Source organism: Oncorhynchus mykiss, chromosome 9 (genome assembly GCF_057628025.1).
Source record: "Oncorhynchus mykiss isolate SJ-2025 chromosome 9, ASM5762802v1, whole genome shotgun sequence".
In the NCBI taxonomy this organism is placed as follows: domain Eukaryota; kingdom Metazoa; phylum Chordata; class Actinopteri; order Salmoniformes; family Salmonidae; genus Oncorhynchus; species Oncorhynchus mykiss.
This window is the reverse complement of record NC_143030.1, coordinates 10,253,855-10,280,611: the sequence shown is the minus strand read 5'-3', so window position 1 is coordinate 10,280,611 and position 26,757 is coordinate 10,253,855. Positions and strand designations below refer to the sequence as shown.

The 26,757-nt window shown below is 47.7% G+C and overlaps 1 protein-coding gene across 1 annotated transcript in view; it reads right to left on the bottom strand.

Moving 5' to 3' along the window:
* Positions 1 to 21,988, bottom strand: part of LOC110510780 (1-phosphatidylinositol 4,5-bisphosphate phosphodiesterase beta-3) — a 157,983-nt gene extending 135,995 nt beyond the window's left edge. The window contains exons 1-2 of the mRNA XM_036987197.2: positions 20,672 to 21,988; positions 9,212 to 9,298 (exon numbers count right to left, since the gene is read on the bottom strand). Coding sequence (XP_036843092.2) covers positions 9,212 to 9,298; positions 20,672 to 20,770 — 186 coding nt within the window. The 5' untranslated portion in view covers positions 20,771 to 21,988. The remainder of the gene's footprint in view (positions 1 to 9,211; positions 9,299 to 20,671) is intronic.
* Between the last annotated feature and the right edge of the window lie 4,769 nt (positions 21,989 to 26,757).

Below are 26,757 nucleotides of genomic sequence, written 5' to 3'. Positions count from 1 at the left end.
GGCTCTGGGGGAAACACAGAACACTACTACAGGGCTCTGGGGGAAACACAGAACACTACTACAGGGCTCTAGGGGAAACACAGCACACTACTACAGGGCTCTGGGGGAAACACAGCACACTACTACAGGGCTCTGGGGGAAACACAGAACACTACTACAGGGCTCTGGGGGAAACACAGAACACTACTACAGGGCTCTAGGGGAAACACAGCACACTACTACAGGGCTCTGGGGGAAACACAGCACACTACTACAGGGCTCTGGGGGAAACACAGAACACTACTACAGGGCTCTGGGGGAAACACAGAACACTACTACAGGGCTCTAGGGGAAACACAGCACACTACTACAGGGCTCTGGGGGAAACACAGCACACTACTACAGGGCTCTGGGGGAAACACAGAACACTACTACAGGGCTCTGGGGGAAACACAGCACACGACTTTACTACAGGGCTCTGGGGGAAACACAGCACACGACTTTACTACAGGGCTCTGGGGGAAACACAGAACACTACTACAGGGCTCTGGGGGAAACACAGAACACTACTACAGGGCTCTGGGGGAAACACAGCACACGACTTTACTACAGGGCTCTGGGGGAAACACAGCACACGACTTTACTACAGGGCTCTGGGGGAAACACAGCACACGACTTTACTACAGGGCTCTGGGGGAAACACAGCAGGGCTCTGGGGGAAACACAGCACACGACTTTACTACAGGGCTCTGGGGGAAACACAGCACACGACTTTACTACAGGGCTCTGGGGGAAACACAGCAGGGCTCTGGGGGAAACACAGCACACGACTTTACTACAGGGCTCTGGGGGAAACACAGCACACTACTACAGGGCTCTGGGGGAAACACAGCACACGACTTTACTACAGGGCTCTGGGGGAAACACAGCACACGACTTTACTACAGGGCTCTGGGGGAAACACAGCAGGGCTCTGGGGGAAACACAGCACACGACTTTACTACAGGGCTCTGGGGGAAACACAGCACACGACTTTACTACAGGGCTCTGGGGGAAACACAGCAGGGCTCTGGGGGAAACACAGCACACGACTTTACTACAGGGCTCTGGGGGAAACACAGCACACTACTACAGGGCTCTGGGGGAAACACAGCAGGGCTCTGGGGGAAACACAGCACACTACTTTACTACAGGGCTCTGGGGGAAACACAGCACACGACTTTACTACAGGGCTCTGGGGGAAACACAGCACACTACTTTACTACAGGGCTCTGGGGGAAACACAGCACACGACTTTACTACAGGGCTCTGGGGGAAACACAGCACACGACTTTACTACAGGGCTCTGGGGGAAACACAGAACACTACTACAGGGCTCTGGGGGAAACACAGAACACTACTACAGGGCTCTGGGGGAAACACAGCACACGACTTTACTACAGGGCTCTGGGGGAAACACAGCACACGACTTTACTACAGGGCTCTGGGGGAAACACAGCACACGACTTTACTACAGGGCTCTGGGGGAAACACAGCAGGGCTCTGGGGGAAACACAGCACACGACTTTACTACAGGGCTCTGGGGGAAACACAGCACACGACTTTACTACAGGGCTCTGGGGGAAACACAGCAGGGCTCTGGGGGAAACACAGCACACGACTTTACTACAGGGCTCTGGGGGAAACACAGCACACTACTACAGGGCTCTGGGGGAAACACAGCACACGACTTTACTACAGGGCTCTGGGGGAAACACAGCACACGACTTTACTACAGGGCTCTGGGGGAAACACAGCAGGGCTCTGGGGGAAACACAGCACACGACTTTACTACAGGGCTCTGGGGGAAACACAGCACACGACTTTACTACAGGGCTCTGGGGGAAACACAGCAGGGCTCTGGGGGAAACACAGCACACGACTTTACTACAGGGCTCTGGGGGAAACACAGCACACTACTACAGGGCTCTGGGGGAAACACAGCAGGGCTCTGGGGGAAACACAGCACACTACTTTACTACAGGGCTCTGGGGGAAACACAGCACACGACTTTACTACAGGGCTCTGGGGGAAACACAGCACACGACTTTACTACAGGGCTCTGGGGGAAACACAGCACACGACTTTACTACAGGGCTCTGGGGGAAACACAGCACACTACTTTACTACAGGGCTCTGGGGAAAACACAGCACACGACTTTACTACAGGGCTCTGGGGGAAACACAGAACACTACTTTACTACAGGGCTCTGGGTGAAACACAGCACACTACTACAGGGCTCTGGGGGAAACACAGCACACGACTTTACTACAGGGCTCTGGGGGAAACACAGCACACGACTTTACTACAGGGCTCTGGGGGAAACACAGCACACTACTTTACTACAGGGCTCTGGGTGAAACACAGCACACTACTACAGGGCTCTGGGGGAAACACAGCACACTACTACAGGGCTCTGGGGGAAACACAGCACACGACTCTACTACAGGGCTCTGGGTGAAACACAGCACACGACTTTACTACAGGGCTCTGGGGGAAACAGCACACTACTTTACTACAGGGCTCTGGGGGAAACACAGCACACGACTTTACTACAGGGCTCTGGGGGAAACACAGCACACTACTTTACTACAGGGCTCTGGGTGAAACACAGCACACTACTACAGGGCTCTGGGGGAAACACAGCACACTACTACAGGGCTCTGGGGGAAACACAGCACACGACTCTACTACAGGGCTCTGGGTGAAACACAGCACACTACTTTACTACAGGGCTCTGGGGGAAACAGCACACTACTTTACTACAGGGCTCTGGGGGAAACACAGCACACTACTTTACTACAGGGCTCTGGGGGAAACACAGCACACGACTCTACTACAGGGCTCTGGGGGAAACACAGCACACTACTTTACTACAGGGCTCTGGGGGAAACACAGCACACTACTTTACTACAGGGCTCTGGGTGAAACACAGCACACTACTACAGGGCTCTGGGGGAAACACAGCACACTACTTTACTACAGGGCTCTGGGTGAAACACAGCACACTACTTTACTACAGGGCTCTGGGGAAAACACAGCACACTACTTTACTACAGGGCTCTGGGTGAAACACAGCACACTACTTTACTACAGGGCTCTGGGTGAAACACAGCACACTACTTTACTACAGGGCTCTGGGGAAAACACAGCACACTACTTTACTACAGGGCTCTGGGGGAAACACAGCACACTACTTTACTACAGGGCTCTGGGTGAAACACAGCACACTACTACAGGGCTCTGGGGGAAACACAGCACACTACTTTACTACAGGGCTCTGGGTGAAACACAGCACACTACTTTACTACAGGGCTCTGGGGGAAACACAGCACACTACTTTACTACAGGGCTCTGGGGGAAACACAGCACACTACTACAGGGCTCTGGGGGAAACACAGCACACTACTACAGGGCTCTGGGGGAAACACAGCACACTACTACAGGGCTCTGGGGGAAACACAGCACACGACTTTACTACAGGGCTCTGGGGAAAACACAGCACACTACTACAGGGCTCTGGGGGAAACACAGCACACTACTTTACTACAGGGCTCTGGGGGAAACACAGCACACTACTACAGGGCTCTGGGGGAAACACAGCACACTACTACAGGGCTCTGGGGGAAACACAGCACACTACTACAGGGCTCTGGGGGAAACACAGCACACTACTTTACTACAGGGCTCTGGGGGAAACACAGCACACTACTACAGGGCTCTGGGTGAAACACAGCACACTACTTTACTACAGGGCTCTGGGGGAAACACAGCACACTACTACAGGGCTCTGGGTGAAACACAGCACACTACTTTACTACAGGGCTCTGGGTGAAACACAGCACACTACTTTACTACAGGGCTCTGGGGAAAACACAGCACACTACTTTACTACAGGGCTCTGGGGAAAACACAGAACACTACTTTACTACAGGGCTCTGGGTGAAACACAGCACACTACTACAGGGCTCTGGGGGAAACACAGCACACGACTTTACTACAGGGCTCTGGGTGAAACACAGCACACTACTTTACTACAGGGCTCTGGGGGAAACACAGCACACGACTTTACTACAGGGCTCTGGGTGAAACACAGCACACTACTTTACTACAGGGCTCTGGGGGAAACACAGCACACTACTACAGGGCTCTGGGTGAAACACAGAACACTACTTTACTACAGGGCTCTGGGGGAAACACAGCACACGACTTTACTACAGGGCTCTGGGTGAAACACAGCACACTACTACAGGGCTCTGGGGAAAACACAGCACACTACTTTACTACAGGGCTATGGGTGAAACACAGCACACGACTTTACTACAGGGCTCTGGGGAAAACACAGCACACGACTTTACTACAGGGCTCTGGGTGAAACACAGCACACTACTTTACTACAGGGCTATGGGTGAAACACAGCACACGACTTTACTACAGGGCTCTGGGGAAAACACAGCACACTACTTTACTACAGGGCTCTGGGTGAAACACAGCACACTACTTTACTACAGGGCTCTGGGTGAAACACAGCACACTACTTTACTACAGGGCTCTGGGGGAAACACAGCACACTACTTTACTACAGGGCTCTGGGGGAAACACAGCACACTACTTTACTACAGGGCTCTGGGGGAAACACAGCACACTACTTTACTACAGGGCTCTGGGGGAAACACAGCACACTACTTTACTACAGGGCTCTGGGGGAAACACAGCACACGACTTTACTACAGGGCTCTGGGGAAAACACAGCACACTACTTTACTACAGGGCTCTGGGGGAAACACAGCACACGACTTTACTACAGGGCTCTGGGGGAAACACAGAACACTACTTTACTACAGGGCTCTGGGTGAAACACAGAACACTACTTTACTACAGGGCTCTGGGGAAAACACAGCACACTACTTTACTACAGGGCTCTGGGGGAAACACAGCACACGACTTTACTACAGGGCTCTGGGGGAAACACAGCACACGACTTTACTACAGGGCTCTGGGGAAAACACAGCACACTACTTTACTACAGGGCTCTGGGGGAAACACAGCACACGACTTTACTACAGGGCTCTGGGGGAAACACAGAACACTACTTTACTACAGGGCTCTGGGTGAAACACAGAACACTACTTTACTACAGGGCTCTGGGTGAAACACAGAACACTACTTTACTACAGGGCTCTGGGTGAAACAGCACACTACTTTACTACAGGGCTCTGGGGAAAACACAGCACACTACTTTACTACAGGGCTCTGGGGGAAACACAGCACACGACTTTACTACAGGGCTCTGGGGGAAACACAGCACACGACTTTACTACAGGGCTCTGGGGAAAACACAGCACACTACTTTACTACAGGGCTCTGGGGGAAACACAGCACACGACTTTACTACAGGGCTCTGGGGGAAACACAGCACACTACTTTACTACAGGGCTCTGGGGGAAACACAGCACACTACTTTACTACAGGGCTCTGGGGGAAACACAGCACACTACTTTACTACAGGGCTCTGGGGGAAACACAGCACACTACTTTACTACAGGGCTCTGGGTGAAACACAGCACACTACTTTACTACAGGGCTCTGGGGGAAACACAGCACACTACTTTACTACAGGGCTCTGGGGGAAACACAGCACACTACTTTACTACAGGGCTCTGGGGGAAACACAGCACACTACTTTACTACAGGGCTCTGGGGGAAACACAGCACACTACTTTACTACAGGGCTCTGGGGAAAACACAGCACACTACTACAGGGCTCTGGGGGAAACACAGCAGGGCTCTGGGTGAAACACAGAACACTACTTTACTACAGGGCTCTGGGGGAAACACAGCACACTACTTTACTACAGGGCTCTGGGGGAAACACAGCACACTACTTTACTACAGGGCTCTGGGGAAAACACAGCACACTACTACAGGGCTCTGGGGGAAACACAGCAGGGCTCTGGGTGAAACACAGCAGGGCTCTGGGTGAAACACAGAACACTACTTTACTACAGGGCTCTGGGGAAAACACAGCAGGGCTCTGGGTGAAACACAGCAGGGCTCTGGGTGAAACACAGAACACTACTTTACTACAGGGCTCTGGGTGAAACACAGCACACTACTTTACTACAGGGCTCTGGGGAAAACACAGCAGGGCTCTGGGTGAAACACAGCAGGGCTCTGGGTGAAACACAGCAGGGCTCTGGGTGAAACACAGAACACTACTTTACTACAGGGCTCTGGGTGAAACACAGCACACTACTTTACTACAGGGCTCTGGGGAAAACACAGCACACTACTACAGGGCTCTGGGTGAAACACAGCACACTACTACAGGGCTCTGGGTGAAACACAGAACACTACTTTACTACAGGGCTCTGGGTGAAACACAGAACACTACTTTACTACAGGGCTCTGGGTGAAACACAGAACACTACTTTACTACAGGGCTCTGGGTGAAACACAGAACACTACTTTACTACAGGGCTCTGGGTGAAACACAGCACACTACTTTACTACAGGGCTCTGGGGAAAACACAGCACACTACTACAGGGCTCTGGGTGAAACACAGCACACTACTACAGGGCTCTGGGTGAAACACAGAACACTACTTTACTACAGGGCTCTGGGTGAAACACAGAACACTACTTTACTACAGGGCTCTGGGTGAAACACAGCACACTACTTTACTACAGGGCTCTGGGTGAAACACAGCACACTACTTTACTACAGGGCTCTGGGTGAAACACAGCACACTACTTTACTACAGGGCTCTGGGTGAAACACAGCACACTACTTTACTACAGGGCTCTGGGTGAAACACAGCACACTACTTTACTACAGGGCTCTGGGTGAAACACAGCACACTACTTTACTACAGGGCTCTGGGTGAAACACAGCACACTACTTTACTACAGGGCTCTGGGGAAAACACAGCAGGGCTCTGGGTGAAACACAGCACACTACTTTACTACAGGGCTATGGGTGAAACACAGCACACTACTTTACTACAGGGCTATGGGTGAAACACAGCACACTACTTTACTACAGGGCTCTGGGTGAAACACAGCACACTACTTTACTACAGGGCTCTGGGTGAAACACAGCAGGGCTCTGGGTGAAACACAGCAGGGCTCTGGGTGAAACACAGCAGGGCTCTGGGTGAAACACAGCAGGGCTCTGGGTGAAACACAGCAGGGCTCTGGGTGAAACACAGCACACTACTTTACTACAGGGCTCTGGGTGAAACAGCACACTACTTTACTACAGGGCTCTGGGTGAAACACAGCACACTACTTTACTACAGGGCTCTGGGTGAAACACAGAACACTACTTTACTACAGGGCTCTGGGTGAAACACAGCACACTACTTTACTACAGGGCTCTGGGTGAAACAGCACACTACTTTACTACATAGGGAGCCATTTGGAACACATACAACTGTCTGGACTAATGAGACACAGAGAGAACAACATCAGGAATGGATAGAGAGAGAGTGCGTGTACGTGTGTGAGAAAGAGAGAGAGAGAAGTAGAGAGAGTGTGTGAGTGAGAGAGATGGTGTGTGTGTGTGAGAGAGGGTGTGTGTGAGAGAGAGGGTGTGTGTGTGTGTGAGAGAGAAAGAGTGAGGGGGTGTGTGTGAGAGAGAGAGGGTGTGTGTGTGTGAGAGAGTGAGAGGGTGTGAGAGAAAGTGAGAGCGTGTGTGTGTGAGAGAGAAAGAGTGAGAGGGTGTGTGAGAGAGAGAAAGAGGGTGTGTGTGAGAGAGAGAAAGAGGGTGTGTGTGAGAGAGAGAAAGTGGGTGTGTGTGAGAGAGAGAAAGAGGGTGTGTGTGAGAGAGAGAAAGAGGGTGTGTGTGAGAGAGAGAAAGAGGGTGTGTGTGAGAGAAAGAGGGTGCGTGTGAGAGAGAGAGAAAGAGGGTGTGTGAGAGAGAGAAAGAGGGTGTGTGTGAGAGAGAGAAAGAGGGTGTGTGTGAGAGAGAGAAAGAGGGTGTGTGAGAGTTAAAGAAGGAGACAGGACAGTGGGATGAGAAAGAAAGGATTAAGAAGAGATGAAGACAATAAGAACAACAGAAATGACTTCCACATGGAAATCTGATATACAGTGAAAGACGAGGTAAACACAACACTTCAGTGCTTTCAGAAAATATTCAGACCGCTTGACTTTTTCCACATGTTGTTACGTTACAGCCTTATTCTAAAATTGATTAAATTGTTTTTTTTCCCCTCATCAATCTACACACAAAACCCCATTATGACATCACAATATCCCATAATGACATCACAATACCCCATAATGACAAAGTAAAAACAGGTTTTTAGAAAACTTTGCAAATGTGTTAAAAATACAATTGAAATAGCCCATTTACATAAGTATTCAGACCCTTTATTCAGTACTTTGTTGAAGCACCTTTGGCAGCGATTACAGCCTCAAGTCTTCTTGGGTATGACGCTACAAGCTCGGCCCACCTGTATTTGGGGAGTTTCTCCCATTCTTCTCTGCAGATCCTCTCAAGCTCTGTCAGGTTGAATAGGGAGCATCACTGCACAGCGATTTTCAGGTCTCTCCAGAGATGTTTGATCAGGTTCAAGTCCAGGAGCCTGTCTCGGAGCTTATAATGTATCATTCTTCCTCTCTATCTTTCATTTTTTTATACATTTGCAAAAAATTCTAAAAACCTGTTTTCACTTTGTCATTATGGGGTATTGTGTGTGTGTATATGTTGTCCCCACCAGACTCACCACGTTGTCCCCACTAGACTCACCACGTTGTCCCCACTAGACTCACCATGTTGGCCCCACCAGACTCACCATGTTGGCCCCACCAGACTCACCATGTTGGCCCCACCAGACTCACCATGTTGGCCCCACCAGACTCACCATGTTGGCCCCACCAGACTCACCACGTTGGCCCCACCAGACTCACCATGTTGGCCCCACCAGACTCACCATGTTGGCCCCACCAGACTCACCATGTTGGCCCCACCAGACTCACCATGTTGGCCCCACCAGACTCACCACGTTGGCCCCACCAGACTCACCACGTTGGCCCCACCAGACTCACCACGTTGGCCCCACCAGACTCACCACGTTGGCCCCACCAGACTCACCACGATGGCCCCACCAGACTCACCACGTTGGCCCCACCAGACTCACCACGTTGGCCCCACCAGACTCACCACGTTGGCCCCACCAGACTTACCATGTTGGCCCCACCAGTCCAGTAAAGGAAGAATCCATCTGGGTCCACCTTCAGAGTGATGAGGGTTGGGTGACCGCTGTTGGGCTCCTACACACACACACACACACACACACGTTAATACATCGGGATATACACACTGTACACATATGACTAAAATGTGACCGGCATGAGGTTGGAAAGCCAGGTCTCCTGCATGCCATACGACTGTGTTAACCTGCTGAGCTAATTTTTCAGTTTTTGATTTGTTAAAAAAGTTTGAAATATCCAATAAATGTCGTTCCACTTCATGATTGTGTCCCACTTGTTGTTGATTCTTCACAAAAAAAATACAGTTTTATATCTTTATGTTTGAAGCCTGAAATGTGGCAAAAGGTCGCAAAGTTCAAGGGGGCCGAATACTTTCGCAAGGCACTGTATATATATATACACACATACACTGCTCAAAAAAATAAAGGGAACACTAAAATAACACATCCTAGATCTGAATGAATGAAATATTCTTATTAAATACTTTTTTCTTTACATAGCTGAATGTGCTGACAACAAAATCACACAAAAATTATCAATGGAAATCAAATGTATTAACCCATGGAGGTCTGGATTTGGAGTCACACTCAAAATTAAAGTGAAAAACCACACTACAGGCTGATCCAACTGTGATGTAATATCCTTAAAACAAGTCAAAATGAGGCTCAGTAGTGTGTGTGGCCTCCACGTGCCTGTATGACCTCCCTACAATGCCTGGGCATGCTCCTGATGAGGTGGCGGATGGTCTCCTGAGGGATCTCCTCCCAGACCTGGACTAAAGCATCCGCCAACGCGGTCTGTTTCTGACCGTTTGAGCAGACACATGCACATTTGTGGCCTGCTGGAGGTCATTTTGCAGGGCTCTGGCAGTGCTCCTCCTGCTCCTCCTTGCACAAAGGCGGAGGTAGAGGTCCTGCTGCTGGGTTGTTGCCCTCCTACGGCCTCCTCCACGTCTCCTGATGTACTGGCCTGTCTCCTGGTAGCGCCTCCATGCTCTGGACACTACGCTGACAGACACAGCAAACCTTCTTGCCACAGCTCGCATTGATGTGCCATCCTGGATGAGCTGCACTACCTGAGCCACTTGTGTGGGTTGTAGACTCCGTCTCATGCTACCACTAGAGTGAAAGCACCGGCAGCATTCAAAAGTGACCAAAACATCAGCCAGGAAGCAAAGGAACTGAGAAGTGGTCTGTGGTCACCACCTGCAGAACCACTCCTTTATTGGGGGTGTCTTGCTAATTGCCTATAATTTCCACCTGTTGTCTATTCCATTTGCACAACAGCATGTGAAATTTATTGTCAATCAGTGTTGCTTCCTAAGTGGACAGTTTGATTTCACAGAAGTGTGATTGACTTGGAGTTACATTGTGTTGTTTAAGTGTTCCCTTTATTTTTTTGAGCAGTATATATATAAAATTCAGTATATACTATATACTACATAATATAATACTTGCTCCTATACCTTTTTGTTGATAACCAATAGTTTCCACAACTAATTCAAACCTCTTCCACACATCTGACTTCCCCTTCTGAGAAACCAGTCAACATTCGCTCACTTCCAGTTTCTTTCTCACATCCCCCCGCGCATCCATTTTGCCGTCACATGTTACTGTGATGGGAGTTATAACACCTTTTACTGATGTGATTATGACAGGCTGTGGGTCAGGTCCTATTGGTCACATGTTACTGTGATGGGAGTTATAACACCTTTTACTGATGTGATTATGACAGGCTGTGGGTCAGGTCCTATTGGTCACATGTTACTGTGATGTTATAACACCTCTTACTGATGTGATTATGACAGGCTGTAGGTCAGGTCCTATTGGTCACATGTTACTGTGATGTTATAACACCTCTTACTGATGTGATTATGACAGGCTGTGGGTCAGGTCCTATTGGTCACATGTTTCACGTAAAAGAGAGCAAGGGTTGAGGGGAAAGGGAATGTTTTTTCCTAAACAAATTAGGGATTTCGGGTAACAGAACTTTTCAGTCAAACACTTTCTGTGCTGTGGTGCTTTTTCTCTGCGGTTAGGGAGGATCTCTCTCTCTCTCTCTCTCTCATTTCTCCTTTCCTTTCCAGTGCTTTCTCCTCCTCGTCTCATATCTCCATTCAATATCTCTCGTTAGGCGGCCCCTATGGGGGCCAGGAGTGGTTTCAGTGTCATTCACTACCATTTACTGTACATGAAGGTTTCACTTTCCACCATATCTCTCTCTCTCACACACACACACACACACACACATTTCCCTCCTAGAGTGACATAGAAATACCAGGTAATCTAGAGGCAAAAGAAGTGCACACCTATTTAGGCGAGGTGCTAGCGGAGGACTTAAAAAATAAACGAGAGCCACACACTCTAGGAGCTCAGATGCAAAAAAAATGTTTCCGTCCAACGTTTTGGACAAGCAAGCCGTCTTCATCAGGGTTAAATGGGGCGGCAGGGTAGCCTGGTGGTTAGAGCGTTGGACTAGTAACCGGAAGGTTGCAAGTTCAAACCCACGAGCTGACTAGGTACAAAATCTGTCGTTCTGCTCCTGAACGAGGCAGTTAACCCACTGTTCCTAGGCCGTCATTGAAAATAAGAATTTGTTCTTAACTGACTTGCCTGGTTAAATAAATGTCAAATAAAAATAAAAGAAAGAACTACCAGGCACCTTGGTTGGTATGCTAGCATCAACGTTGAAACTACAGTCTGCTAGATGTGCTCAGCCATCAAACATAAAGGCCAACTGCTATGGTTCTCTCTCCACTGTGATAGGATCGTTGTTGTGGCCCGTATTCATAAGGTGCACACCGTAGCAAAAAATAAATAAAAATAATGTTTCTTATTGGACAAGTTCAAGGAAGTCCCTCCCCTATGTTTTCTTTCGTTTGGTTTCTAATGAATATGACCCAGAAACACGACACGCTGTAAAGAAGCATGAGTTAGTTCTGTATTCACAAATTCACGTCTCAGAGTAGGAGTGTTGATCTAGGATCAGGTGCCCCCCTGTCCATATAATCTAATTCATTATGATTTAAAAAGGGCAAACTGATCCTAGATCAGCACTCCTACTCAGATGCTTTGTGAATACAGACCTAACACACAAGTTACTTAAGTCTCTCTCTCTCTCTCTCTCTCTCTCTCTCTCTCTCTCTCTCTCTCTCTCTCTCTCTCTCTCTCTCTCTCTCTCTCTCTCTCTCTCTCTCTCTCTCTCTCTCTCTCTCTCTCTCTCTCTCTCTCTCTCTCTCTCTCTCTCTCTCTCTCTCTCTCTCTCTCTCTCTCTCTCTCTCTCTCTCTCTCTCTCTCGTCTTCCCGCTCTCCTCCCCTCCCCACAACCTGTTGCTCTCCAGACCTCTCCATGCACAGGCCTTATTAACGATAGTCTATTCACACATGGATATGAGTTCTGCTCTCCCTCACCTCTCCCTCACAGCTAGAGAACACCACAAACATCTCAGCCATTCCTGAAGCCAACAACTGTCTCTCTTGTGTAGCTCAGAGTGTAGCTCAGAGTGTGTCTGTGTGGTTTATGCTCTTTTCTCATGTGCGGTCACTGCTGCTGTGTTCAAAAACCACACCATGAGCCGCCTGGGAACACTGACAGATACAGCCTGCTGTATAACGCAGAGATACGGAGAGAGGGTGGGAAGGAGAGAGGGAACAGGAAGAAAGTGGTGGGAGGAGGGAGAGAGATAAGGTGGAGAGAGAGAATGTTCTCATTATGTATAGTATAAAGGTAAAGTCTGTTTTTTCATATCAGCACCTCATAAATCAGTTATTATGCAGGGATAACCAGTGTGTGTGTGTGTGTGTGTGTGTGTGTGTGTGTGTGTGTGTGTGTGTGCTGCTCTGGCAACATAAAGGTTGATGACAGCAGAGAACCTTTGGACTCTGGTGAGGAGAAGAGAGTAAAAGGGAAAGGGACGACGGGAAAATCATTAAGCGAAAAAGAGGGAGAGAGAAGGAGAGGATGAGGAGAGGGAGGGAGAGAGAGAAGGAGAGGATGAGGAGGAGAGGGAGGGAGGGAGAGACCTGAATAGAGGACAGGAGGAAAGAGGAGAGGGAGGGAGAGAGAAGGAGAGGAGGAGGAGAGGGAGGGAGAGAGAAGGAGAGGATGAGGAGGAGAGGGAGGGAGAGAGAGAAGGAGAGGAGGAGGAGGAGGAGAGGGAGGGAGAGACCTGAATAGAGGACAGGAGGAAAGAGGAGAGGGAGGGAGAGAGAAGGAGAGGATGAGGAGGAGGAGAGGGAGGGAGAGAGAGACCTGAATAGAGGACAGGAGGAAAGAGGAGAGGGAGGGAGAGAGAAGGAGAGGAGGAGGAGAGGGAGGGAGAGAGAGAAGGAGAGGAGGAGGAGAGGGAGGGAGAGAGAGAAGGAGAGGATGAGGAGGAGAGGGAGGGAGGGAGAGAGAGACCTGAATAGAGGACAGGAGGAAAGAGGAGAGGGAGGGAGAGAGAAGGAGAGGAGGAGGAGAGGAAGGGAGAGAGAAGGAGAGGATGAGGAGGAGGAGAGGGAGGGAGAGAGAGGAGTGGAGGAGGAGAGGGAGGGAGAGAGAAGGAGAGGATGATGAGGAGAGGGAGGGAGAGAGAGACCTGAATAGAGGACAGGAGGAAAGAGGAGAGGGAGGGAGAGAGAGGAGAGGAGGAGGAGAGGGAGGGAGAGAGAAGGAGAGGATGAGGAGGAGAGGGAGGGAGAGAGAGACCTGAATAGAGGACAGGAGGAAAGAGGAGAGGGAGGGAGAGAGAGAAGGAGAGGAGGAGGAGAGGGAGGGAGAGAGAGAAGGAGAGGAGGAGGAGGAGAGGGAGGGAGAGAGAGAAGGAGAGGAGGAGGAGGAGGAGAGGGAGGGAGAGAGAGAAGGAGAGGAGGAGGAGGAGAGGGAGGGAGAGAGAGAAGGAGAGGAGGAGGAGGAGAGGGAGGGAGAGAGAGAAGGAGAGGAGGAGGAGGAGAGGGAGGGAGAGAGAGAAGGAGAGGAGGAGGAGGAGAGGGAGGGAGAGAGAGAAGGAGAGGAGGAGGAGGAGAGGGAGGGAGAGAGAGAGAGAGACCTGAATAGAGGACAGGGGGGAAGAGGAGAGGGAGACCTGAATAGAGGACAGGAGGGAAGAGGAGAGGGAGAGAGAAGGAGAGGACAGGAGGGAAGAAGAGAGGGAGAGAGACCTGAATAGAGGACAGGTGGGAAGAGGAGAGGGAGACCTGAATAGAGGACAGGAGGGAAGAGGAGAGGGAGAGAAACCTGAATAGAGGACAGGAGGGAAGAGGAGAGGGAGAGAGACCTGAATAGAGGACAGGAGGGAAGAGGAGAGGGAGAGAGACCTGAATAGAGAACAGGAGGGAAGAGGAGAGGGAGAGAGACCTGAATAGAGGACAGGAGGGAAGAGGAGAGGGAGAGAGACCTGAATAGAGGACAGGAGGGAAGAGGAGAGGGAGAGATACCTGAATAGAGGACAGGGGGGGAAGAGGAGAGGGAGAGAGACCTGAATAGAGGACAGGAGGGAAGAGGAGAGGGAGAGAGACCTGAATAGAGGACAGGAGGGAAGAGGAGAGGGAGAGAGACCTGAATAGAGAACAGGAGGGAAGAGGAGAGGGAGAGAGACCTGAATAGAGGACAGGAGGGAAGAGGAGAGGGAGAGAGACCTGAATAGAGGACAGGAGGGAAGAGGAGAGGGAGAGATACCTGAATAGAGGACAGGGGGGGAAGAGGAGAGGGAGAGAGACCTGAATAGAGGACAGGAGGGAAGAGGAGAGGGAGAGAGACCTGAATAGAGGACAGGAGGGAAGAGGAGAGGGAGAGAGACCTGAATAGAGGACAGGAGGGAAGAGGAGGGAGAGAGAGAAGGAGAGGACAGGAGGGAAGAGCAGAGGGAGAGAGAGAAGGAGAGGACAGGAGGGAAGAGCAGAGGGAGAGAGAGGAGAGGACAGGAGGGAAGAGGAGAGAGAGAGAGAGAAGGAGAGGACAGGAGGGAAGAGGAGAGAGAGAGAGAGAGAGAGAGAAGGAGAGGACAGGAGGGAAGAGGAGAGAGAGAGAGAAGGAGAGGACAGGAGGGAAGAGGAGAGGGAGAGAGACCTGAATAGGGGACAGGAGGGAAGAGGAGCGGGAGAGAGACCTGAATAGAGGACAGGAGGGAAGAGGGGAGGAAGAGAGACCTGAATAGAGGACAGGAGGGAAGAGGAGAGAGAGAGAGGAGAGGACAGGAGGGAAGAGGAGAGGGAGAGAGAAAAGGAGAGGACAGGAGGGAAGAGGAGAGGGAGAGAGATCTGAATAGAGGACAGGGGGGAAGAGGAGGGAGAGAGACCTGAATAGGGGACAGGAGGGAAGAGGAGAGGGAGAGAGAGAAGGAGAGGAGGAGGGATAGGGAGAGAGAGGAGGAGAGGGGGAGGGATAGTGAGCGAGAAAAGGAGAGGAGGAGGAGAGGGAGAGAGACCTGAATAGAGGACAGGAGGGAAGAGGAGAGGGAGAGAGAGACCTGAATAGAGGACAGGAGGAAAGAGGAGAGCGAGAGAGAGAAGGGGGGATATGGAGAGAGAGAAGGAGAGGAGGAGGAGGGATAGGGAGAGAGACCTGAATAGAGGACAGGAGGGAAGAGGAGAGGGAGAGAGAGAGAAGGAGAGGAGGAAGAGGATGAGGAGGGATAGGGAGGCGGGAGAATAGAGGACAGGAGGGATAGGGAGAGAGAAGAAGAGGAGGAGGGAGAATAGAGGACAGGAGGGATAGGGAGAGAGAAGAAGAGGAGGAGGGAGAATAGAGGACAGGAGGGATAGGGAGAGAGAAGAAGAGGAGGAGGGTGAATAGAGGACAGGAGGGATAGGGAGAGAGAAGAAGAGGGGGAGAATACACATGTCAATCCCAGAATCCCTCACTTCACATGTGGCTGTGTTTGACCTACAACCTTTCTTGTCCCCTCTGTCTCTACCACTCCTTCCGTCTTCCCTTCATTCTTTCCCTCTGTCTGTCTGTCTGTCCCTCCCTCCCTCCCTACTGTAACAATGCGTTTCAGTACATAGTGTGACTAGTTTAGACAATCACTGAGTTTCCCTCCCCCCCGTCAATACAATGGGCTTTGATCTCTCTCTGTGTTTCTCAGCCCTCTGTTAGAGTGTCATGGTGTGTTTCACTGTGAGCTCTCTCTCTCTCTCTCTAATTCAGGAGCAGAACGGATGTAGTTGAGGGAGAGAGGGAGCAAAGAAGGGAGGGGAAAGTCGTTTTGGCTCCAGAGAGCACAACAAGCTGAGACAGGAAGTCATTCAGAGTGAAACACAAAACACCCAGAATAAAACCACATTCACTGTAGGGAAAGATTCACTTTCTATAGTGTGTGTGTGTGTGTGTGTGTGTGTGTGTGTGTGTGTGTGTGTGTGTGTAGTGTCAACACAACAGTGGATATTGCGCCAGCTAACAAGTTGATTTATGATAAATGGTCTTTATGAACACACACACACACACACCCACAACCAAACACACACCCACCCCCACAACCAAACACACCCCCACAACCAAACACACCCACACACCCACAACCAAACACACCCACAACCAAACACACCCCCACCCCCACAACCAAACACACCCCCACAACCAAACACACCCACAACCAAACACACCCACAACCAAACACACACCCACCCCCACAACCAAACACACCCCCACAACCAAACACACCCACATCCAAACACATCCACACAACCAAACACACCCACACACCCAAACACACCCAAACACACAACCAAACACACCCACAACCACACACCCTCACAACCAAACACACCTACTGGCCCCTCTACTGGTCAGTCTGGCTGTAACTATATGTGAATAATGAACTACCAACAGACACTAATAAACTCTACCACCATACTGACATGAGATGTACAGACTGATGTATTGGTGTCTGTTTGCAAATGTTTTTCTATTGAAAACAAGTTGTAAAATACTTCAGGCGCCTACGACTAAAATACTGACAGTTTAACTAAATATTTCCCCTACACACACACACACACACGCATGCCACGGTTGCCAGGTGAGGTGGTTACCATGCGAGCAGGTTGCCAGGCGAGGTGGTTACCATGCGAGCAGGTTGCCAGGCGAGGTGGTGTGAAACACGCGGAAGACAAATTATTAGGGAGAGAGGCAGCTCTCAGGTTTTCTGTAAAACTTGTTTGTCTTGCTTTATTAAAACACAGATTGTATACTTGTTTATCTGGTACACTAATAGGACAAAAATAGTCCTACAATGGTGTTTAAAATACAGCTATGACCACACACATTTAGGTGTTTCAGCCTAGGCTAAATTCTGATTCACCTCTTACGGTTACAATGCACACAATAATAATAATGTGATTTATTGTGAATAGTCTGATTTTTTTTAAATGTAATCATTTGTTTAAAATGTTTAAATGCTTTGCAAGAACAACAATTTCTCTAATAATCCTGTTTACATGGACACATCTGAAATCAGGCTGCCTGATGGGAATTATGATAAATGCAGAAACTCACCAATCAAAATCAAACGCTCTACCACACTTGACCACGTTATTTTGGGGAAGAACATTTTATCCTGAGTTCGGACAGATAAAGTTTGTATGTGAAAACTATTTCAAACTAAGATACTTTCAGTTGTTCCCGAACTCACTTCACTTGCACAAAAGAGAGAGAGAGAGTCTTGAACTGCTGCTGTTAGCACGTGTACAGATAAAATACACAGCGCTGGAACTCTGCTTGAAAAAAGGTGTTTACACGTCCTAATCATTTGAAAGATTGCTCAGAAAACCAGGTGTTTTAATCAGCGGTATGCTTACTTTGATTTTGAATTTACGCCGATTAAGATAAACAGAGTAAGGTGTTTACACGACTGATGTATAATCTGCCTACTGCCATATGGTCATTTTAATAAGGAATTATTGCTATGTATGCCGACATTTGATTCTAGGCCTATACGCCGTCTTTCAGATTCCCATGTCAACATGTCAACATGTCAACAGAGCAGAGACAGAGAACGTAAAAGTGGGAATGAAAACGGGGGTTGGTCAATACCAGCAGTGATAATTTGCTGCATTCAAAACAACTGGGAAGTCTGACAAACTCGAGGTCGAATCATGAGGTCAGTGATCTTCAGGTAGGGAAGTCGGAGCTCTAAGAAGTGACCCGGTTGGATTTCCGAGTTGGATGACTGGATGTTTGGATTTTTGGATTTGGATGTTCAAATGGATTATTCCCCAGTCGGAGCTCGTTTTTTTCCCCCCTCGAGATCCTGGTCGTTTTGAACTGAAGTTGGAAGTCTGAGATTTCCCGAGTTCCCAGTTGTTTTGAACGTGGAATTTATAAAAAAATAAATAAATAAAAAAACCTGAGCTGAGGAAAAACTTGCTTGACAAGAATTCAAAACAGAGAACAGAGCTAGGCCTATCTATACCTGCACATGGGTGTTACGTCCCAAATTGCACCCTAATTCCTATATAGTGCACTACTTTTGAACAGAACCCATAGGGATACATTGGGGACAGGACCTGTATGTTGACATGTAGCCTAGCCTAGCGTTTCCCCAACTCATTGCTGTAGCTCCTCCCCCTTCTGTTCTAAGGTATCTGTGACCAACAAGATGCATATGGATATTCCCAGCCATGTGAAATTCATAAAATAAACTGATTTCCTCATAAAATTGTTACATGTTGCGTTTACATTTTGATTCAGTGTAGTTTATGATTTGTTATGTTTCGTAAGGTATATATTAATGTCCATCACCCATTTCGTATGACTTGTTACAAATTACAATTCGTATTATACAAGACATCGCAAAAAGTATGTGGACACCCCTTCAAATTAGTGGATTCGTCTATTACAGCCACACCCGTTGCTGACATGTGTATAAAATCGAGCACACAGCCATGCAATCTCCATTGACAAACATTAGCTTCACTGAAGAGCTCAGTGACTTTCAACGTGTCACCGTCATAGGATGCCACCTTTCTCGACAAGTCAGTTCGTCAAATTTCAGCACCGCTAGAGCTGCCCCGGTCAACTGTAAGCGCTGCTATTGTGAAGTGGAAATGTCTAGGAGCAACAATGGCTCGGCCGCAAAGTGGTAGACCACACAAGCTCACAGAACGGGACCACCGAGTGCTGAAGCGTGTAGCGTGTGGAAATAGTCTGTCCTCGGTTGCAACACTCACTACCGAGTTGCAAACTGCGTTTGGAAGAAAACGTCAGCACAAGAACTGTTCGTCAGGAACTTCATGAAATGGGTTTCCATGGCCGAGCAGCCGCACACAAGCCTAAGTTCACCATGCGCAAGGACAAGCCTCAGCTGGAGTGGTGTAAAGCTCGCCGCCATTGGACTCTGGAGTGATGACTCACGCTTCACCATCTAACAGTCCAACCGATGAATTTGGGTTTGGCAGATGCCAGGAGAGCGCTACCTGCCCCAATGCATAGTGCCAACTGTAAAGTTTGGTGGATGAGGAATAATGGTCTGGGGCGGTTTTCCATGGTTCGGGCTCAGCCGCTTAGCTCCAGTTAAGGGACAACTTAATGCTACAGCATATACTAGACGATTCTGTGTTTCCAACTTTGTGGCAACAGTTTGGGGAAGGCCCCTTCCTGTTTCAGCATGACAATGCCCCCGTACACAAAGCGAGGTCTATACAGAAATGGTTTGTTGAGATCGGTGTGAATTAACTTCACTGACCTGCACAAAGCCCTGACCTCAACCCCATCGAACACCTTTGGGATGAATTGGAACGCCGACTGCGAGCCAGGCCTAATCGCCCCAACATCAGTGCCTGACCTCACTAATGCTCTTGTGGCTTAATGGATGCAAGTCCCCGCAGCAATGTTCCAACATCTAGTAGAAAGCCTTCCCAGAAGAGTGGAGGCTGTTATAGCAGCAAAGGGGGGGACCAACTCCATATTAATGCCCATGATTTTGGAATGAGATGTTCGACAAGCAGGTACTTTTGGTCATGTAGTGTATATTATGAATTTTGCAATGTTATGTTATGAATTCTAGCTAGGTGGCTAACGTTAGCTAGCTCACTGATATTAGCTAGGCTAGGGGTTATGTTTAAAGTTAGGATTAAGCTTAGGAGTTAAAGTGTTACGGTGTGGGTTAGTTAAGTAACCATTGGTCTTATGTAACCAAACAAAACGTAACATATACTAAATGGAGTCTGTGCGATTTACCTACAGAATCATACGAAATGCTCTGAGACCAGGTTGAGTCTGTACTACAGCCTCTGGGCTGCTCTGACTGTGGTGTCAAAAGGCAACTTTGTCTCTCACAACCAACATGGCTCTACAAAGTAATGTCCACAAAGTACAGATTTGTCAATAAAACATTAACATATAGTTATGCTACTATTATATTTTAAATGAATGGCGCTTGAATGCCACTTGTGGCGGGGGAGAAAATACGAGAAGAATACACACACACACGTTTGGATATGTAGGTAGACTACTAACCTCGTCCCATTTGATAAACTTGCTCCCCCGTTTTAGTATGTCGTGAACCGACACAGGTTTGAGCTGTAGAGCGTGGACTCCGGGCTTCGCCCCTGCCATGGCTCCGGGTCAACGCCGTGTGGCAACGCCTAAACTCCGGGTGCGGCGACCTGCCCTAGTCACTGCCCCTTGGTCCTCGGGGCTAAGTCCTTTTCCGGGATGAGCTGTGACTAGCAGCTCATGAAGCTGCTCTAGGACTTAGTAAATACGATAATTTGTGTCTTAATAGTCGAGGTTTGAGTATTCATCTATCCTAAAATTATTCTAAAAGTCTCACGTTGAGAAAAGTCGAGTAACTGCGTTCTTGTGCGCAGCCCGTATGTCTCGCTTAATTGCGTTGAATGGCTATAAAGCACCCTATCTTCATTCCATCCGCATATTATTGTCTCCCTCTCTCTCTCTCTCTCTTTCGTTTTCTTTTAAAAGCTGTCCTCAAACTTTCCATTCTCCACACTCGTCCAGCCGGATTTTTCTCTTTCTTCCTTCATGTTTTTGAGAAAGGGGGGAGCACGCAGGACAGAGCGAGAAGGAAGGAGAGATTCAGTGAGTAAGAGTGAGGGGGGAAAAGGGTTGTTTTTTTTCTCTCCTCTCTTCTTTTCAGACAGACAGACGCTGTCATTCCATTTTTAATTTGAGGCGTGTTCTGTGCGTTGGAGACTTTACGCTGAAGCGTGGCAAGAACGTTGGAGTTTTTAACGCGCTCACACTGCCAGCTAACACAAAGTGATCCGTTCTCATGCATGCTGCCTCCTACAACACCCCATAAAGAATGTCAGCTACGTTGAAGCGTGTTTCCTCGGCAGGCCTGGTCTTGGGCGAGATGCCGCCCTAGGCGAGACCCCATCGATCCCGATCCTCTCCAAAATAGAATAGTAGCCTAGACATTGTCCCGCAGCGACGCACTTTTACTGGTAGCCTACCGTTTTTGAAAACAGGCTGTTGCATTGGCTTAATAGTCCTGATGACCTGACAAAAACATGATTTAACAAATGTTATTTTACAGTGCAGAATACAGCAGTGATCGCAGACATTTTCATATTGGTCCCTGCTGGAATCAATCCCACAACCCCTAGCAGTGCAAGTACCATACTCCACACGCGGAATGTGAGCTATTTTAGGGAGCGCTAAACTCCCTTTAAATTATCTGCCCAAAATTATTGAATTATTCCTTTTCTATACAAAAATAAATGAAATATGTCAAATGACTTCACCAGAGAGCACAAATGGCTGTTTGGTTTTGAATAACAAGCTGTGTAGGCCTAGGCCTACTTGAGCACTGGACGTGGCAATAGACCTAGCTGATTGTTGAGTTGCTGCTGTCAGTGAAAAGCCTCTAAAATATGAAGAGGATGGGTCTTGAGTATTCAACTATTTGCAATGTTATGACAAGAAGACAGGGAGGGTCTGTGGTGAAGATATAAACTGTGTCTCTCTCCAGAATGGCTGAGTTGTTTGCCCTCCAATTCTTATAATTTATTGTTTCATGTGAGTTGTTTGCCCTCCAATTCTTAGCATTTATTGTTTCGTGTGAGTTGTTAGCCCTCCAATTCTTATCATTTACTGTTTCATGTGAGTTGTTTGCCCTCCAATTCTTATCATTTATTGTTTCATGTGAGTTGTTTGCCCTCCAATTCTTAGCATTTATTGTTTCATGTGAGTTGTTTGCCCTCCAATTCTTATCATTTATTGTTTCGTGTGAGTTGTTTGCCCTCCAATTCTTATCATTTATTGTTTCATGTGAGTTGTTTGCCCTCCAATTCTTAGCATTTATTGTTTCATGTGAGTTGATTGCCCTCCAATTCTTAGCATTTATTGTTTCATGTGAGTTGTTTGCCCTCCAATTCTTAGCATTTATTGTTTCATGTGAGTTGATTGCCCTCCAATTCTTATCATTTATTGTTTCATGTCAGTTGTTTGCCCTCCAATTCTTATCATTTATTGTTTCATGTGAGTTGCTTGCCCTTTGATTGTTTATTTGTATCAATTCCCCATTACACATGTCACCAGTAGTACATTTACCATTAATCCCCATCATTTGGTTACATTCATTTCTGTTAATAATGCATGTTTTAATTAAGTCATTTGCTGTTCTTATTCTCAGAGTGGAAACGTTGTTTGCAGAGTTCACAACCTGCTACACTTGTGAGAAACACGTTTTGGTTTATTTCATGACCATCATTTATGAATATATATAGATATATATTTTTTAAAGCTAGCAACATTTTTAACCTGTCCCCAAATGAATATAATTGGTTCAGAGTTCGTTTTGATATGTACATGGATGTACTCGTGTGTGGTTTGGTCAGCATGTAAGTCAACAAATTAAAACAAATAATTTTAAAAAATCCATTGTGAATGATAATAGTTGATAATCACTAGTCTTCAGTGTGAAAGAGCAAAAATGTCTCTGAGAATCCCCATAATATCCAGAGGAAACGTCATAAAATACCTCAACACTTTTCCCCCTTTACACAATATGAGCTGTGTCCAACCCGAGCTCACTGGTGCGGGTAACTCTGAGGGCCCAGAATAGGCTAGTTCACGATAGCATTACAGCTTTGGGCCGGACCCAGTTGGTTGATTGAATACAAGGCTTCACTTCACTAGCTACAGCACAAGTCAAGACAGATAGAACGGGAGGCAGACAGGCGGAGTAGAGAGATGAATGTGACTGAAAGAACCGGCATTTTCATCAGGATATTTTCTCATGTTTTTATTTGTCAGCTTTATGTATTTTACGGAAGTTATTGGACACTGGTTGAATCCACTTTGTTCCCACGTCATTTCAATGACATTACATTGGGGCCTCCTGCAATGCAGTACTAGCTGTGCCACTCAGGAGGCCCCAATGTAATGTCATTGAAATGACGTGGGAACAAAGTGGATTCAACCAGTGTGTGCCCATTGTCCAATAACTTCCGTTAGAGATTCTGGTTCAAGTCCAGGCTCTGTCGCAGCCGATCGGGATACCCATGGGTCCAGTGTCGTCCGGGTTAGTGGAGGGTTTGGCCGGCAGGGATGTGCTTGTCCCATTGCGCACCAGCAACTCCTGTGGTGGGCTTGGCACAATGGATGCTGATGTGGTCGCCGGGTGTTTGGTGTTTCTTCTGACACATTGGTGCAACTGGCTTCCAGGTTAAGTGGGCATTGTGTCAGGAAGCAGCTTGGCTGGGTTGTGTTTCAGACGATGCATGCCTCTTCTGAGTCTGTACGGGAGCTGCAGCAATGGGACAAGACTGTAACTACCAATTGGATACCATGGTGGGACAAGACTGTAACTACCAATTGGATACCATGGTGGGACAAGACTGCTTGTGTGTCCAGTCTGAGGCCTATTGTTGCCTTGAGACTTTCTCTGAATTCCACATTTCTTTAGCCACCAATGGCTCACGGGATATCAGTGTGTCCATATGACAGAGGCTTGTGTACTTTCTGAAAATGTACTTGCAAGTGGCTCTCCAGTCTCCTTTTCACCTCAAATTAACCTGATTTACTTAACAAAATGATGCACATCTCAATAGGTTGTCCAAGTAACTCATGACATCACAAGTGGGGGTGGGGGGGCTTTCCTCCTTTGTTCTCCATTGTTTCTACAGGTGGGGGGGCGGGGGGGGGGGGGTGACATCACAACTTCCCATCAAACCAACTCCTTGAATTGCAAAGTTCAAAAATCACTGGAGGATGTTTTTTTTTATTTTTGATGTTTTGCTTCACACAATATAATTGTAAAAAAAAAAAAGCATCAAGACGTCTATAAGAAAATAAGCAACAGCAAATATTAGATATATATTAGATATTAATAAAGCACTTCTATATCTTCTAAATTACTTTTTACAATGTAGGAAAAGGAACAGGAAGAGCAGTGCCAAGATGGAGGTGGCTTTCAAACAGCGCCCCCTGTCAGTCATCTAGTGTATATATAAATCATTGGCTCAGAAACCAGTAGCTCAGAAACCAGCTAGCTATTACATCGAAACATATGAATTGCTTTGCATTGGTTGTTATTCCATTGAAATCCATGAAGTGCTTTGCATTGGTTCTTCAGGTAGCCAAGGAAGGCACCTGAGCCCCAAGTTGTCCCCACAAACCTCAGTGCTTGAGATGTCCTCCTCCTCTAACTCGTACCATTCCTCAATAACTTCCTTCCCAGTGGGGCTGCACTGACTGCTGCCAGGTTAGGACAGTCCCGTGTGGCTCTGTTAGTAGAGCATAATGCTTGTAGTGGCAGGGTTGTGGGTTTGATTCCCACAAGGAACCATTCATTAAAATGGATGTACCAAGTTGCTCTGGATAAGAGCGTAAAAACGACAGACAGGGACTTTTTTTTTATTGATGTCTTTTGATACAAGTTTAAACGTCATCAATGAGCATCTCTGTCTCTTCACCCTTAAGTCATGAGAAAACACGTATCTTCTGTGTTGTAGGGGTGATGAAGGGGTGACTGGCTGCGACGAAGTGACATCGGACGTGAGTCGTCTTCCAGAGAGAACGAAGAGGCCAAGTGACCTGGCAGAGGATGCTGAAACACTTTGTAACGGGTAAGACAATCTTCATACGGAACGGAAATGATACACCCCCACATTCAAATTGTACGTATGCGTGCTAAATGATTCACAGTGTGATGAGGACATCTCTACAACACAGTCCACCTGTCCTATCAGTGAAAATGTTTCCCTTGTCCAGAGTGGGACAGTTCATTTCTAACAGACCTGATAACCTTCTTTGTTGTAACTTTTGAGGTTGGAACCAACACGTTGGTCACTGCTCACAGCCCCATGTAAATGCATGTAGTGGACAGGTGCTGGACCTAGTGCATCCGTCTTGTTTATCTTGTACTTTCCATTGTGTTAAGTGATAGGTGGCTTTCCATTGTGTTAAGTGATAGGTGGCTTTCCATTGTGTTAAGTGATAGGTGGCTTTCCATTGTGTTAGTGATACGTGGCTTTCCATTTTGTTAAGTGATAGGTGGCTTTCCATTGTGTTAAGTGATAGGTGGCTTTCCATTGTGTTAGTGATAGGTGGCTTTCCATTGTGTTAGTGATAGGTGGCTTTCCATTGTGTTAAGTGATAGGTGGCTTTCCATTGTGTTAAGTGATAGGTGGCTTTCCATTGTGTTAGTGATAGGTGGCTTTCCATTGTGTTAGTGATAGGTGGCTTTCCATTGTGTTAGTGATAGGTGGCTTTCCATTGTGTTAAGTGATAGGTGGCTTTCCATTGTGTTAGTGATAGGTGGCTTTCCATTGTGTTAGTGATAGGTGGCTTTCCATTGTGTTAAGTGATAGGTGGCTTTCCATTGTGTTAAGTGATAGGTGGCTTTCCATTGTGTTAAGTGATAGGTGGCTTTCCATTGTGTTAAGTGATAGGTGGCTTTCCATTGTGTTAGTGATAGGTGGGGTTGAAATAAAATATTTTTTTGCAATGTATTGTCTCATTCATTACTTCTTATCATTCAGTATTAAAAAATAAATAAATGTTTTGTGGGTAGATATGTAAATACACTTTTAAAAATAACAAGATAAGAACTACAAGTAATACAGATGGGTTATAGTTCATTAGATAACCCAATGTGTTAAAACCCAACATGGCCACCATAAGGTAGGTGCTAAACAGTCTAAATTCCCTCTCGCCTAAATATTAAAAATACATTTAAAAAAAAAACTTCCCCCTCTCTCTCCTACCGGCAACAGAGTGCACCAGCCCGCTGACACACACACACACACACACACCTTCCCATCCTCCAGACATGTGTGTTGGATGGCCATATTAAAGAGTGGACACCTGTGGTGGCAATAGTCTCATTCACTCTCTCCTCTCCCTTGCTCTCTCCTCTCCCTGTAGAGTCTGGCATTAACTGATAAGTGTCAGTTCCCCTCTAATCACTTTCCCTACTTCAGCCTCTACAACATGGCTGTGTTCCAAATGGCTCTCTATCTCCTATATATATAGTGCACTACAGAGTCCTATAGGCCCTGGTCAGAAGTAGTGCACTACAGAGTCCTATAGGCCCTGGTCAGAAGTAGTGCACTACAGAGTCCTATAGGCCCTGG